Below are 16,727 nucleotides of genomic sequence, written 5' to 3' on the forward strand. Positions count from 1 at the left end.
CTTCTTTTGAAGATTCGAATGAAACCTAACCCTACTCAGATTCATCCCAAATTAACACCAAATGACCTTTAGGCTTCCCACACCCTTGTGCCATCTTTGGTTTCCCTCGAATCTACCTAGAAGTGTTCGGATTTAAAATCCAAGATCTGAAACCCTAAATTTTCCAATCTTGGCATCTTTTTCACTTCAGACGAAAGATTGAGGTTTAATCGACCTTAGTCAAAGTATTTTCAGTAGAAAATACTTCGACTAAGGTCTGTTTGATTTCAAAAAAGCCCGAACCCAAGTTGAGTTTGAGTCCGGTTGAATTTGAAGGTTCAGAGGTAATTTTTCTGTTTTCTTATGTGTATTCTACATGTATTCTATGTTTGTTTCATTAGTCTGATTAATTTTTCATAATTTTCTAGTCAATTCTGTTATACTGTCTCATACCCGTCTATATGATCAAAATATGAAACTGTTTCTGTTGGTTGTGATTATTTACAATGTGAGTAATCGACTCGATTAAGTTCGTCGATTAGTTATATTATGAATTCTCATTTATGATAATGCTGATTGAAAACAGTCTGTTTCTATTGTTTTAGACTGATTATGGACCAATGTTGTAAATAGTCAACTGATTAATACTCGTCAATTAAATCATGTTTGTTTACAAATCAATAAATTCAAATGAATGTTGTGTACATATATTGTTTTCTGAACAGTGAGTTTCAGGGCATTGTCAGTATATTGACAATTTTCCTGTATCTGTTTGATCCTAACTCAATGTTGAAGTTCTGTTTAAATTGTTATGTTGAATTCAGTGTGATTTTACAAATGTTGATTAGATGTAATTGTGTTAGAAGGTTACATTCTTAGTTAGGATTCAGTCCAAAACTTTAGGATTGGTTGTAGCTGTCTTAAATCAGATTAATAATCAGGTTTGAACAGATTTTAAAAATCTGTATTGTTAGATTTTAAGTTTGACAGCAGTAATAATAGTAATCACAGTAGGATTTCTGAGGGTATTTCTGGGACAGAATAGTGAGGGTAATATGATAGCATAGTGGGCTGAAAGTGGAATGTTAATGGCTATAGTTTAAGATAATAATGGGGAACAAAGGGTAATGGGGCTGCTTAAAATCAGGATAGGATCATTTAATTTATTCAAAAGCAGTTTTTAATGGAACTTTTTGATTTTAAAAAGAAGAAGAGGGTCCAAGAAGCACTAAAAGGAAATAGGACAGACTTGTATAAGTACAGGGACTGACTTGAGGGAGTTTGGAGATAGAAAGGAAAGAGAGAAAGAAAAAATCTGATCTGGAGGACAGATTTTAAAACTGAAGAGAGGAAAAATCAAAAGGAAATTAGAAGAAAAGATCAGATTTTAAGAAGGAATTGGAGAGGAAGAGAAATCAGTTTTCAGACAAAGATTTTAGGACTACCAGTCTTCAGTGAGAATTTTTTTTTTAGATAGGGAAAAGATAAATTTGAGTGTGGAAAATCAAGCAAAAAATCAAACAGAAAAATCAGAAATGGGAATTTGAAACAGAAAAGAAACTGAAATCTGAAATATTATTCTTTCGTTGAATCTGTTCAAATTTATTTGATTCCATTGTTCAGTTAAAATCTGAAGCCTCTTTAAAAATACTATTACTGTGCATCTGGGTTCCTCGGGTCTTATTATTGCTCAAATCTGTGGAAGTACTGATATTCTACCAGTATTTTGTTACTGCTGCAACTGCTGAAATTTACTTCTTCTACCTTCATTTTCAGGTACTTATCTTTTAAATTCTATGTTGGAAAGAGATTCAGCATGACAAATCAATGAAGCTTGAATTGCAATTCTGTTTTCCATTTGTCCAAATTCATTAGTTTAAATTTCATTTTTTGTTTCATGTTAATTCAATTTGATAGCTATGAGTTAATTGTCTTATTTTGAAATTCGTATAAAGCTTTGTAATAATGTTAGTCATTCCGAAATCTCATTAGTTTAGTCATATTTGAACTGTCAAGGTAGGGAACATGGCGTAAGGTTGGCCATTATTTAAATTTTATAGTGTTGTTAGCTAAGTAAAAAATAATGTAGAAATATCAAGAAGCTACATTACTAACTTCTGTTGTTAGATAAGGTTAAGATGGTATTGGTGGTATTTTTATAGATGTGTGTATAACCATTGGCGAAAGGTGATATAATATAGTTTGTTACGATGTTTACAACATAAAGTTAGGTTGCATGTAAGGCAATATTATTGAATCAATTTGCATAATAATTCCCTTTCTTATCCACTTGATGCTTATCTACCACCGTAAACAAATTAATTAAAATAATTTCATCTATTAGATTAAAAATAAGTATATGAGAATGAGATGAGATGTATAAACACGAACTGCAATATTTTATATCAATGGTAAGTAGAAATAGAATTTGTATTAAATCAAAATAATGAAAATTCTTCAAAAATATTCCCTTTATAAATCATTTTTAGTTTTATATGCAATACATTTTTGGGTGTACATATAGATTGTATTTACGAGAAAAAATGGTATTCTTAATCATACTTTGATTATTTTACTCCTAATTCTATGAATGGCTCGGAAGAATATAATTCATATGTAGAAATATAATCGGCTGGAAACATTTAATAGATTGTGAATTCTTTTCAAAGAATTTAAGGGCCTCTAAAATGGGAGTTCTCATGATTTTCACATAAAAAATGTATGAATATAATAAACAATTTGTAGAAAATCCATAATACCATTACAAATATTTTGCGCGATTAGGGATGCGTTAGCGTACCCTGATTATATTTTTTTTAAAAGAAAATTCGGATTATGCGTACGCGCAATTTCGAGCGAATATTTAAGAAAAGGATTTTTCCAAGGATGTTAAAATAATTTTATATAACCCGAGACGTGCAGTTCATTGTCTAAATATAAGGGTGATGACGTTCATAATTTTATTTTAAATCACGCACATATGAATTTGTAATAAAGGAAATAATATGGTCAAATTTTATTGTGTACACGTACGCGTGGCACGATCCCCGGTAATTATAAAAGGTATATAATACGAATATACGTACGCGTAATTCGTTTATATAATTGTAAACAATAAGTAAAAGCGGTAATAAAATCATGCAATAAAAACGTATTTAGTAAAATCAAGATAATTAAGCCAAGAATAAAAGCAGTTAAGCGACCGTGCTAGAACCACGGAATTCGGAAATGCCTAACACCTTCTTCCGGATTAACAGAATTCCTTACTCAGGATTTCTCGTTCGCAGAATAACAAACAGAGTCATATTCTCCTCGATTCAGGGATTAAAACCGGTGACTTGGGACGCCTTAAAATTCCCAGGTGGCGACTCTGAAATAATTAAATAAATCTAGTTTCGACTGTCCTTCAATTGGAGAAAACTCCCCACGCGCCCCGCGGGCGCGGTAAAAAGGAGGTGCGACAACGAGAATATTCGATAATTTCAATTAAGGGAAGATGATCTTAGCTGCACTTAAGACTAGGCGATTATAGGAGGGATGACAATAACCCTCAATAACACAGGCAGTTATGAAAAGGTAGCATGACGATAAGAGAGACGAAGTTCTTCAGTTAAATCAAATAGGATGACAATTAGGAAATAAGAGTAAATCATGAAGCAAGTAATTCCAACTAAACATGTAGAGACGAAACTAATAAGCAAGAACTTAGTCATATCAAGAATACCTCCATATGTAGTGAATATAAGAACCCTAGAAGGCCAACTATCTACAATTAAGTCCGAGTACGCACTCGTCACCTCGCATACACGGATTACAATCAGCATAGAAAACTCAATCCTAAGGAGAAGTCCCCCACACAAGGTTAGGCAAGATATTTACCTCAAAGATGACAATTCGGTACTCTAAAATGGACTTCTCGGGCGAAAAGTCCTCCGGACAGCTCAAATCCAACTATAACAAGTCCAAAACACACATAAATCGAATAAGGAACTATTCTGAATAACAAAGTTTCAATCTTTATAAAAATATAAAATTGACCCAAAAGTCGACCCCCGGGCCCGCACCTCGGAACCCATCAAATTTTACAAAATCCGATCACCCATTCCAAAATGAGTTCAACCATATAAAATTTATCCAATTCTGATACCATTTGGTCCCTCAAATTATGATTTTTCATTTTGAAAATTTTCTTCAAAAACCAACTCGCCAACTCAAAACACAATTCAAATGATAAAAATGAAGACAAATTCATGGAATATATTTAATTCTAGTTGAAGAATACTTACCCAATCGAATTTCATGAAAAACCCACCAAAAATCGCCAAGAACCGAGCTCTAGAAGTTAAAATATGATGAAAATGGTGTAAGCCTCGATTTTGGAATATATTCTGTCTGCCCAAGGTGTTTGTTCATTGCGATCGCGGGAGAAGTGATGCGATCGCATAGAAGAAATAGCTACTGGCCCAAAATGTCCTATGTGATCGCGGGCAAATCGATGCAATCGCATAAAAGAAAAATGTTGTTGTCCAAATTTGTGCTATGCTATCGTGAACAAATCAATGCAATCGCATAGAAGGAAAATGATGTTGTCCAAATTTGTACTATGCTATCGCGAACAAATCAATACAATCGCATAGAAGGAAGATGCTACTGTCCAAATTTGTGTTATGCTATCGCGGACAAATCAATGCAATCGCATAGAAGGAAAATATTGCTGTCCAAATTCGTGCTATGCTATCGCGGACAAATCAATGCAATCGCATAGAAGGAAAATGCTGCTGTCCAAATTTGTGCTATGCGATCGCGAACGAATCAATGCAATCGCATAGAAGGAAAAAATGGCAGGTTAACATTGTACTACGCGATCGCGGCTACGCCTATGCAATCGCATAGAAGGAAATACCAGATAGCAGAATAGCAGCTCAAACATAGGGAAAAATGACCCGTAGCCCATCCGAAATACACCCGAGGCTCCCGGGACCCCATATAATTACACAAACAAGTCATATAACCTAACACAGACTCGTTCGAGGTTTCAAATCACATAAAACAACACCAAAACAACGAATCAAACCAAAAATAAAACTTATGAATTTCCAAATCTTCAAATATCAAATCTCATGCCAAAACCTATCAATTCAACTCGGAATAATGCCAAATTTTGCAGACAAGTCCAAAATGACATAACGGAGCTGTTCCAAATCTCGGAATCGCATTCCGACCCTGATATTACAAAAGTCAACTATGTGTCAAACTTCTACAGTTAGATTAATTAATATAAACCAGATACAAATTAATGTTAATCAAATTATGTAAATACTTTTTTTATATTATCAATGTATAGAATTTAGACATTTTTCCCAAGAAAACATGGTAACATTGGACACAATATTATTTCTATAATACAATACTTAATTATACGTGACTTTTTGTTATAATAAATTGTATATTGACCATTAATGATACTGTAGTAAAAAAATTAAAGACTTTGGGCCCATGAGTCCTCTGCCGAAAAAGGACTTTAGCCTAGGAACAAATGAAAATAATAAAAGAAGGAAAGAAAATAAAATATTAAATAAAATCATAAATTGTTATAAAAATAAAGACTAGAAAGTCAATAAAGTATAGAAATGCATAGCATAAAGACTAAGTACATGAATTGTTTTGACTCCCTATTTATAGAAGAAAGGAAGGTGCTTCAAGGCTGATGCTTTTGGCATATTAATTGTGTAAGAGCTGATCGAGAATAGGCGAAGACGCCAATGATTTTAGAGATCTTAGTTGCCTTCCTTTCACTAACTTCTTCATCTACATTAATGGTCATCTTCTCGAGAATAGGTGCAGACGCCAGTACTAACCTTACAAACCGCAATTCCACTTTTGAACCATGGAATCTATGTATTCCTAGAGTTTGAAGGTTATTGAGTTCATCAATCCTGCAGCCTTGTCCTTTCAACTGATTTAAATCTACTTTCCTGGAACCATTCTTGATCCGACTCAACTATAAGTAGTATAAAGAAAAACTAGTAAGATTTGCATCTCTATACTTGAAAAATAGAGTAACAACTCATGAATTCAACATCTCACCAGAAGGTTAAGTAACTTCAAATTCAGACAACTTCTAAGAATGCATAGAAGGGAACAAATTTGATCTTCATCATTAAAATCGAATAGATAAAATTCGAGATTGACCAAGTGATTGAGCATTGTTGATAGCCTCCTTGCTACATCACTAGAAGCCAAAAACTAGACAACAAAAAACCCAAAATGGCAAAATAAGAACGTTATTAGTTAGAACTATGTACGCCGTCATTCTGAGCTATGCATCTTACCTTGAGGGAGCATCCGTCCAAGATAAGTGCTCTAACTTCAGGCAAGCTGCTGAGAAGTTTTACCAAGTTCAATGCTTCATGTTGTCCGTTTTGTGAAACTTCCTGTTGTGGCATAACTGCAAAAAATTTTACCTTCCGGCAGTCTTTGAATGAAATCCATTTTATTGTGTCAATGCCACAATTGCAAAATTTTAAACATAAAAGTTCTGGGGCATATATATTCAAGTGATGAAGACCACTACACTGTGTAAACATCAGATCTAAAAGGTTTGGAACACAGAGGAAAGAAGTTGCAACATCTAATTGAAACGAGACTCGATTTAGTGAAAGGCTTTTCAGCTTTTGGAACCCTCTAAAACGGCATGGTGGCCTGAAAATGCAGTTTGAGAGATTCAAATGTTCTAGCTCTACACCGTACACAGAGGAAGGCAACTTATAAGGAGTATTGAGATGTTCTAAACACCGAAGGGTAAGATCCACAAGACCATTTCTTGACAAATGTAGCATCCATAGATCAATAACTGAGTGCTTAGAAGGATTTATTATTGAAAGATCAAGGAGAAATGTCTTAATGGGTCCATAGTGATGCAATAGTACTCTATTAATGATGTCTGTTGTGCTTGATTGCTTTCCCTTTCTGCAGAAGTCCGCAGAAATTGTGAGCTTTGGATTTGAAGCCCAAATATGTCTCCACTTACTAGACAAGACACTCATTCTTGTGGCATCCTCAATAGTCATGTGCTCTTGAATTTGGTGTATGACATTAATAGGAAGATCCGTAAGTCTATCAAGTTTGTCTCTTCCATCGTGAAGTCTTTTATAGCTATTTGTCATCACGATTGTAAGTCCTGGCCATTTGAACCAACAAAATAAGCATAGAAAATGCTTCACACATGCTGCATGTGCAAATCCAACTTCATATTCTAGTCAAGAAAGTAATGTTATAGTTTTATAAGATCAATCCAGACACACGCTTATCTAGATAATCAGATGGAATATAAATATGAGATTTCAAAACAGTCATCATTCTACAAATTCCAATTTTTTTTTTAATTTATTCTACCAAGTACAAAGTATGGCATGAAGAGGTTAAGAGTTGTTGAGAAAATCTATTACAACATCCTTATATAACACACATCACTATAACAATATTCTTTTTATAACAGACATTCACTATAAAGCCAAGTTTTTTTTCAGAACCAATTTTTTAAGTTATATTTTACATCTCTATAACAATTTTTTACATGTAACAACAACAACCATATTTACAGCATAATGCTCTTTATAAAATTACCCCTCTATAAGAGACATATATAATTTTTAAGATTACTAATAATAATTCTAAAAATATGCACACAAACTTTTCCATTAAACAAAGTTTCTATCTTGCATAAGATATAAGATTTGAAGATTTGCACATGATATCTTTTTCATTGGACAAATTTTAAAAAATAATTAGATAAAAAATTTAATTATTAAGCTTTTAGATTGTCTCCAAGGGAAAGCTATTGGATACCTTTATGCTGAAAATTTGGACACGAATATATCTTTGTCAATTCAAGTGTTATATCGTTATTAAGTGAATGAAATCTGCGAAACAAGTTACAATTACAAAGTTCTTCCATCAATCTTGAAAGAATTTATTTTTCTAGGTAGCTTTAAAATGTCTGTCTTAGAGTTTAAATCTTTATACATTTAGTCATGAATTTATTAATAATGTATTAGCTTTTTTCAATATTTAACTAATGAAATATGCATATATTTTAAGATTTTAAATTTGAATAATTCTTTTATCTTTTATATTTTAAAAAAAAAGTAAAAATAATTTATTTTGGATAATTTTTATCTATAACAGCCAAAATATATTTAAATATCAAATGTTGTTGTAGGTGTATAACAACTATTCAATATAGAAGCCAAAAAATATCAGAACAAATGAGGGATTTTATAGAGAGGGTTGACTGTAGGTTAATGTTGTATGGTGGGTCGGGCTGGGACCAAGACCGGACCGGGCCCGCGGTCCTAACTGGCTAAACGGACCTGGCGGGCCGGTCCTGGTGTGCCGGTCCTTAATGGTGCAAAAAGCCCGAGGCGGGCCAGGTCACATAAAATAGCCCACGAGCCCGGGACCACTAAGCCCGGGACCGGCTGGCGGGCCTGGGCCGGTCTTACCGGGCGTAATGGGCCTAACGGGCCTCTAACGGCTACTTTAAAAAAAAAATTAAAAATAGCAACGGTCAAAAATTAAAAAAGTAGTCGTTGGGCTGCAATTTTGACTGTTTGGAACTTTCAAAAATAGCCATTTGGCCCCCAAACTTTATATAATTACACTTTTTCCCAATTCTCAATTATAAATACCCCCTCATTCTTTCATTTTTACTCACCAATTCATCAATCTCTCTCAATCTCTCTACTATAATTGCTTATTTTATTGTTGAAATTTCGTGAAAAATTGTGAAGTTGGTGAATTGAAGTATTCAAGTCTTCAACGATTTTTAATTTTCAAGAAGTTGTTCGGCAATTCGGTAAACTCATTTCAACTCTTAAGTTTTAAGAATATATTTTTGTGTGTTTTAGTTTGCATAATTGTAATTAATATGACATCTTTGATAAAAATATTTGGTGGTAAGGGAAAAGCTAAAACTGGTGAAAGTAGTGGCCAACCTACTACCTTTCCCCCGGCTCCCCGACCCAGACCTGGTAGACGTCCTGCTGCTCCTTTTATTCTTGATAGTGGTAACCCCTGTTTTCAAATTCCGATAGTCAATTTTGCCATAATGTTGCACCAGGTGAAAATTTAGATGATGAAACTATGAATGCTCTTTATCCTTATCAAACTATCTTTGAAAATGATGAGGAAAATGAGGATGAAGATGAAACTCAGCCGGATTTAGATGATACACCTACTAGTCCTTTTAATAACCCAACTGATGTACCGCCCGACCCACCTATAGAAACCCTTAGTTTTAATAGACAACCTCCTAAATGCCTAGAAGCATCATTAGTTTGGAATTTTTTTACTCAAGTAAGAGAACAAAATAAGGCGAAGTGTAAAACATGTGGGAAATTACTGGCGCATAAATATACTGGAGATCGTAGCGCCACGGGTAGTTTGACTAGGTACATAAAAACATACCCTAGAGATAAAGTTAGATATTTACAAATGAAAGCGCAGCTAGAGGGGACACGTGTAGATTCTGCGGATAGCCCTAGTACAGGTTCAAATCTAGTTCAACCAGGAATTAACACTGTGACCGGAGGTATTTTATATTACGATCCAAATAGAGATCGTGAAGAATTAGCAAAGATGGTTACCGTTATGTGCTTACCCTATTCTTTTCCTTCTAATCCTAATTGGGTGCATTATATTAGAAGAGTTTTTAATCCTACTTATAAAGGTTGGCCTCGCGCAACAGTTAAGAGCGATATTTATAAATATAAACATGAATATGAACAATATTTGCGGTATTTATTTACTCATATAACTAATCGGATTTCTATTACTACTGATATTGGTAGAAGTGGTAATGATTGTGATTATCTAACTGTTACAAGTCATTGGATAGATGAGGAGTGGACAATGCAAAAACGCATTATTGCGTATAGAATAATTAATTCATGTCACACAGGTAAGTTTATAGCTAACACTGTTGCAGATATTTGTAGATATTTTTGCTTTAGAGATAAAATAATGGCAATTTCTATGGATAATGCTTCTAGTAACACTAGTGCTATAGGCATACTTACAACAACACTAAATCCTGCATTTAGGAATATATTCCATGTTAGATGTATTTGTCATATTTATCATTTAATTGTCGGTGATGGTATGCGAATTTTAAATTTAGAAATTGAAAAGGTTAGAATGGCTCTTAATTGGCTTTTTTATTCAAACCGTAGAAGTAGACTTAGAGATTATTTTAAAAAATATGATGAATATGGCCTTAGAGAAAGAAAGGTTCCTAAAGCTTGCCCGACTAGATGGAATTGTATGTACGAAAGTTTAGTAGTTGCATATGAATATAGAAACCCAATTAATGCAACGTTTAATGCTCGGGTAGGTGGTGAGGATGATGATGAAATGCTTACTACTCAAGATTGGACGAATGTTAAAATTCTTATAGATTTTTTAGAACATTTTCAAATTGCTACAAATGCATTTTCTGGGCAATATTATCCGACTATTTCAAACTGTTTAGTTTATATTGCAGCACTATGTGATTTGTTTGTTGAATTTTTGGAGGGTGAGGAAATTTATCAACTTGCTATAAATGAAATGAAAGAAAAGTTTAAAAAATATTTTTTCCCTATCCCTCCTATTTATGGTGTTGCTGCAATGCTAAATCCTACAATGAAATTAGGAGGTCCTCATTTTTGGTACTCAAATATTTATAAGGCTTTAGATCTTGCAGATGCAAAAGCCTCAATTAAAATTAATGCTCAAACAATTTATAATGATTATCAACTTACCTTAGAGCATGCTAGGCCAAATGTTCCAACCCCTACTTCGTCTAGTTCACAATCGTCTAAAAGAGCTGCGGGCTTAAAAGCACTTAAATCCTGGACGGAGTTCAGGGGTTCTCAAGGTGATAATTATGATGAAACTTCACATCTAAATGAGCTTCAAGTTTATTTGTCGCAAGGACTTGAAAAGGAGAATCCAGACGGCACTTTTGATCTTTTAGAATGGTGGAAGGCAAGGGAAAAATATTTTCCGGTTCTTGCAAGGATGGATCGGGATATTTTATCTATTCAAGCTTCAATTGTTGCATCAGAGAGCGCTTTCAGTCAAGCAAGACTTCAAATAGGTGATCATAGAGCGTCTATGAGGGAGAGCTTGGAAAAATCTGTACTGTTCAGAGATTGGATCCGCTCGGAAAGAAGAAACTTTGGAATTGCGGAATCACAACCGGCGATAGATGAAGCTTATGAAGAAATGATGGCGGAACTTGCGGAAGATGCTGCTTCGCCCGAAAGTGGTGATGAACAAGCTTCTTTTCCACCACCACCAACGCAACCTCCTCCGAACCTTGAAGGATTTATGAGATTTGTTAGAGATACAATGTAGATTATGGTGTAACTTGTACTTTGGCACATCTTCTTTTAGTTTTTTCCCTTTTAATGGTGGTATTAGTACCTTGTTGTGCTCATTCCATTGGGGGAGGAAGACTAAGAAAGATATGTCATTTTTGGTAATAAAAATTATAAGACATGCCCTTGAATATCTTTTTGCAATATTTTTTTGTCTTTAACTTGCAATTATTTATAAGCTATAATATATATACATAACATACAATATATACTACAAGAAAATATATAAGGGAATATATATACATAACATACAATATATACTACAAGAAAATATATAAGGTAATATATATACATAACATAACATACTATATATATATATATACTACAAAACATTATAAGAAATTATATTTGGAAATATATATACATAACATACTATACATAGTATACTATATATATATATTATATATACTATACTAATATACTATATATACTACAAAACAAGATTTTTCAAAATTTAAAATGAGGGCCCCACCCCTAATGACCACCAACGGTCATATTGCACAAATAGCCATTTTATTTTCAATTTACAAAACTAATATTCTCTAACACTATAAATACCCCCTCCCTCTTCTTCATTTCAATACTCAATACTCATTTCTCAATCTAAATTTCTCTCAATCTCTCAATCTCCAATTTTCAAGACTTCAAGTCTCAATCTTAATTTTCAAGTTACATCATGTCTCGTTCGGAAAGAGTGCGCTTATTTGTTTCGCACTACTATGAAGTGCTTGAAGAAAATGAAGAAGGCCAAATATTAAAGTGCAAGAACTGTGGAAGAGTCTTAAATTTTCGTTCAGGGTGTACCACAGGCATTTTAAGGAGGCATATAACGTATTGTGTTGATGGTATTTATCCGCAAATTCGTCTTTAAGATTTTTCAACAATTTGTGTTATTTTAAAATTATTAGACGTATTTATGCTTCATGTTGTACTTTCTTATTAATTTATTATGCATGGCAATTTAGTTTTACTATTGTTTTGTTATTTTACTTTTTTGTCAAGCACTTTAATAATTAGATTTCTACATATATACTACATATATATTTTTTATATAGTCATGATATGGTTTACAAGAAATTGCCTTAAACAAAAAAAAAATTAAAAAAAAAAGCCCGGAAATAAAAAAGCCTGTTAGGCCCGCTAAGCCCACGAGCCCGGCCTGTTTAGCCCAGGACCATATGGGCTTAGGCCCTTCACGGGATGGTTCCACCCGTTGAGCCCACGAAGCCCGGGACCGTGAGGCCCGGGACCACCAGAGCCCAGGCCCGCTAAGCCCGGGCCAATTAAGTCCGGCCCGTTTGGCTCATTTAGGCCCGGCCCCGGCCCAGAATACAACATTACTGTAGGTGCATAACAGACAATCGCTACAAAAGCTCAAAAAAAATAATCGAAATAAATGAAATTGTTATAGAGAAGTTTGATGATATAAAAGAATATTTCTTAACTTGTATCCTAATCAGAGAAATCAACTAATCCATGCAATAAATCAATTTTCAAAGTAGTAAACTCTTCGATTAATTAAATTATACATGACTCAGAGTTGCGAGAAGAAAAAATCACAACAATAACATCCTTATCGAAAATGAAAACAAACAAGAAATAAAAGAAAGGAACTAACCTTACAGCGGCGAATGAGAGGGGATTCTGGAGGAGCGGGTGCTGAATAGGGTTTAGGGAGAAAGAGAGAGGAGGGCATACCGAGAATGCAATATTTTTAGGCCAAGGTATTTATAAGTAAATTTATATGATATTTGGGAAGAAAATCTACATAATAAATATTACTATACTATAATTAGTAGCTTCATAAAAATGATAATTAATATACTAAATTGGCAAAATATATAGATATACATTCAAAGTTGACACCAACTATCAGTTAGATACTTCAACATAACTAATGACTAGATAGAAACTTTTTTTTGGCAAGAATATATTACCTGGACACCTAAGTTGGACAAATCACTCGCGTGACATACATTCCCAGCTGTCATGTCAAATGAACAATTGTACATTATAATTTACAAAAAATGAAAAAAATATATATAATATGTTACAATAAATAAAAAAAGAACAACCTATTCCCAATCAGACCTCCTCGCCCCTCCCCCAACTAACTCATTGCTTGCCGACCAAATCGCTAGCAAGCTAACACGCAGACGAGGTTGAGAGGGTCTTGCGCAACCTTCGGATTATCACAAGTGCAATCTTTGACCCTTTCATCGACAATCTCTCATTTGTTCGACTACTCATGCGTGCAATTAAGTTGAGACGAGTCGTTCACAAGCAGTTGTTATGAGCTCTTTTTTGTTCCGGGTCAGAAGAGGGTGCACACCTTTAGTTGCACTACTGGATTAAATAACCTTTATTTTATTTCCAAGCGAAGACTTCATCGCTACTCCACCTCATTCCACAAATTTTCTCCTTCATCGACTTCTTGCATCATCCTTAACCATCAATTTCAAAAGGAATCATATAGGTGATACTTACTAGGTAAGAATAGGCTTTAAATTTATCCGAGAGCTTTTAGTGTTATTACTATTTTTTCTTTAATTATTATTATTATTATTATTATTATTATTATTATTATTATTATTATTATTATTATTATTATTATCGTTATTAATATTATTATTATTGTTGTTATTATTATTACTACTACTACTGTTGTTGTTGTTGTTGCTACTACTACTGCTACTACTACTGCTCCCTCCATTTAAAAAAAATAAACATATTACTATTTTGGGAGTCAAATAAGGTTTTTTTGACCATATTTTTTTGCAAATAGTTTTTAAATATTTTGATATTTAATTATTATGACTTATATTACTTATTATGTAGTTTCTAAATTTGTATGCTTTATTTAAAATTAGTCAATTTGGATTTATACTCCGAAAAAGTTCAAACATAACGAAACATGGAGTATTATTTATGTATATATTTAAATACTCTTACTTTATTTGAAATTAGTCAATGATGATGTACGTTGAGCTTAAAGAAAGAAGTGAGGATTCATATTTATGATCCTAACTTCGTTTGGTATTGAGTCATAATTGTTTGATGTTGTTGTTGGTAAAATAAAGGCATTATTTCTCTAGAAAAGTTTGGACTAACCCTATTAGAAAAATCAATGCCAGTACTATCATATATTCTATCTGTTTCAAAAAAATTGGCTCTATTTTCTTATTAGTGTAATGATCCGATCAGTCGTTTTGAGATTTTGTGTTTAGTTCGGTGGTTTGAGATCATGAGTAACTTCATATGGTGTATTATGACTTGCGTATATGGTAAGTTTTGGTTTTCGAGTTGTTCGGAATTGATTTGGAAGAATGATTCTTAAATAGGAATCAATAAGTTGGAAGCTTTGGGCGATTTTGAAGAGAGAAATCAAAGAGACTTCGTTGAGGTAAGGATTTTAGACCTAAAACACACTTCTATGGTAATATTTCACGGATTGGGATTGAAATTTAAGGAATTAAATGACTAAAAATGGAGGTTTAGGGCTTGAGTTTAAGAGGGCTTAAATTGAGGATTTGAGGGATCATTTGAACTCCGATTCTTATGTTTTTGATGTGTATGAACTCGTGGGGAGATGAGGAATCTAATAATGTGAAAATTTCTGAGTTTCGAGAAGTGGACCCGGGGCTCGGGTTTTGCTAATTTCGGAATTGTTTTGTATTTTTCGATTGTTTTCACTTGGGCTTTGTTCCCTTAGCATATTATGACGTATTCGTTCTGATTTTGGATAGATTCGACGCGCGTGGAGGGCGATTTGAGGGGCAAAGGCATCACGAGCTAGAGAGTAAGCCGGCTCGAGGTGAGTAATGATTGTAAATGATGTCCTGAGGGTTTGAAAATCCGGATTTGCACATCGTAGTGCTATATTGAGGTGAGACACGTGTTTGATGATAAGCGTGGGGTCCTATACTATTGGGGATTGTGACTTGGTCCGTCCCGATTGATGATTTTACCGCGTATTTGATTTTAAACTTTGTGTTGTCATCATTATTTGGGCTAAATGTCATATTTGGGCCTAGTGCCAACTATTTTAACCCTTCGGAACTATTTATTGATATTTCCTCACTGTTTTGACTTGTTACTTGAACTCAGTCATGATATTTTCCCACTGATTTACTATTCAGCCATTCTTTCTCAATTTTCAAGACTTAAATGATATTTTAAATGATGTTTGGACTGAAAACACTGTTTTACTATTGCCCGAGGGGCATGTGATGAATTTTGGATTGAGTAAGGCCGAGGGCCTATATTGTGAGGAACATTGATACTGATATAAGGTCGAGGGCCCAGATTTGATGCCACGAGATGGCTTGATATTGCGCTTGGGCCGCAAGGGGGCCCTCCGGAGTCTGCACACCCCCATGAGCGCGGGTACCCATTGTGATGTGAGATTGAGCCCGAGGGGCGGAAATTGTTGATATTGTGCCCAAGGGGCGAACTTCTATGTGTTTACTTTATCTTAATTGTCTGTCAATTACCTGTTTATCTGTTGTAGAAGTATTTTATTCCACATTTCATTGGTTTACTGCTTACAAATTACTTATTTAACTGCTTCATTATAGAATGCCTTGTGTATACGTGTTTTCTTCCTTTTATTATTTATTTATATTTATTACTCACTGGGTCGGAGTACTCACATTACTCCCTGCACCTTGCGTGCAGATCCAGGTGCCCCAGAGGCTGAGTGAGAACTTTTCAGTCGTTCAACATTTGTCGGGGATTTCGAGGTAGCTGCATGGCGTCCGCAGCCCTGATTTCTCCCTTCTATCTTATTATTCTTCTGCATTCCTAGACTATCTATGTAGTAGGTTGTTCAGACTTGTATTAGAGGCTCTAGACTTGTGACACCAGATCAGTGTGGGCTGTGTAGTTTTTATGTCTTGTTGACTTCCGCATATCTAACTTTTTGTTTTACTCACTTATTGTGATAATTGGTAATTAAACCGTGTTAGCAAATAATTTATTAAAAATTAAAATGGGTTTTGGTTTGGTAGTTGGTCTGCCTTGCCTAGTAATGTGATAGGCGCCATCACGACCAGTATTTGGGGTCGTGACAAGTTGGTATCAAAGCCTAGGTTACATAGGTCTTGCGAGTCATGAGCCAGTTTAGTAGAGTCTCATGGATCGGTATAGAGACGTCTATATTTATCCTCGAGAGGCTAAGGAACCTTTAGGAAAAACTTCATATTCTTGAAACTCTTGTCATGCGAACTTGTTGATCCGAGTGCTACACTTCTATTATTCTATTCTCTCACAGATGGTGAGGACACGATCTACCAGATGGGGTGGACGACCACCAGTGCCATCAGC

At 34.3% G+C, this 16,727-nt stretch overlaps 1 protein-coding gene across 2 annotated transcripts; it reads right to left on the reverse strand.

Moving 5' to 3' along the window:
* Positions 1-5,667: 5,667 nt before the first annotated feature.
* LOC104242565 (F-box/FBD/LRR-repeat protein At1g13570-like) lies at positions 5,668-13,093 on the reverse strand. Of its 2 annotated transcripts, none has more exons than XM_009797641.2 (4): positions 13,021-13,093; positions 6,312-6,427; positions 6,067-6,225; positions 5,668-5,980 (listed from the first exon to the last, which is right to left on the reverse strand). In XM_009797641.2, the coding sequence occupies exons 2-4, from the start codon at positions 6,423-6,425 to the stop codon at positions 5,678-5,680; spliced, it is 576 nt and encodes a 191-aa protein (XP_009795943.1). In that variant the 5' UTR covers positions 6,426-6,427; positions 13,021-13,093; the 3' UTR covers positions 5,668-5,677. The 2 variants fall into 2 exon arrangements, with proteins under 2 accessions (XP_009795943.1, XP_070019228.1); XM_070163127.1 differs by having other exon boundaries at positions 6,312-7,159; positions 13,021-13,084.
* Positions 13,094-16,727: the final 3,634 nt, after the last annotated feature.

Source organism: Nicotiana sylvestris, chromosome 11 (assembly GCF_000393655.2).
Source record: "Nicotiana sylvestris chromosome 11, ASM39365v2, whole genome shotgun sequence".
NCBI lineage: Eukaryota > Viridiplantae > Streptophyta > Magnoliopsida > Solanales > Solanaceae > Nicotiana > Nicotiana sylvestris.

What these genes read in the sequence shown, in the direction of transcription:
- LOC104242565 (XM_070163127.1), bottom strand. Translation starts at nt 7,145, where the DNA reads ATGACAAATAGCTATAAAAGACTTCACGATGGAAGAGACAAACTTGAT. An exon ending in TGGACGGATGCTCCCTCAAG is followed by an intron (nt 6,226 to 6,311) that starts GTAAGATGCATA and finishes TTTGTTGTCTAG; the next exon opens with TTTTTGGCTTCTAGTGATGT. An exon ending in TGAAGTTACTTAACCTTCTG is followed by an intron (nt 5,981 to 6,066) that starts GTGAGATGTTGA and finishes TACTACTTATAG; the next exon opens with TTGAGTCGGATCAAGAATGG.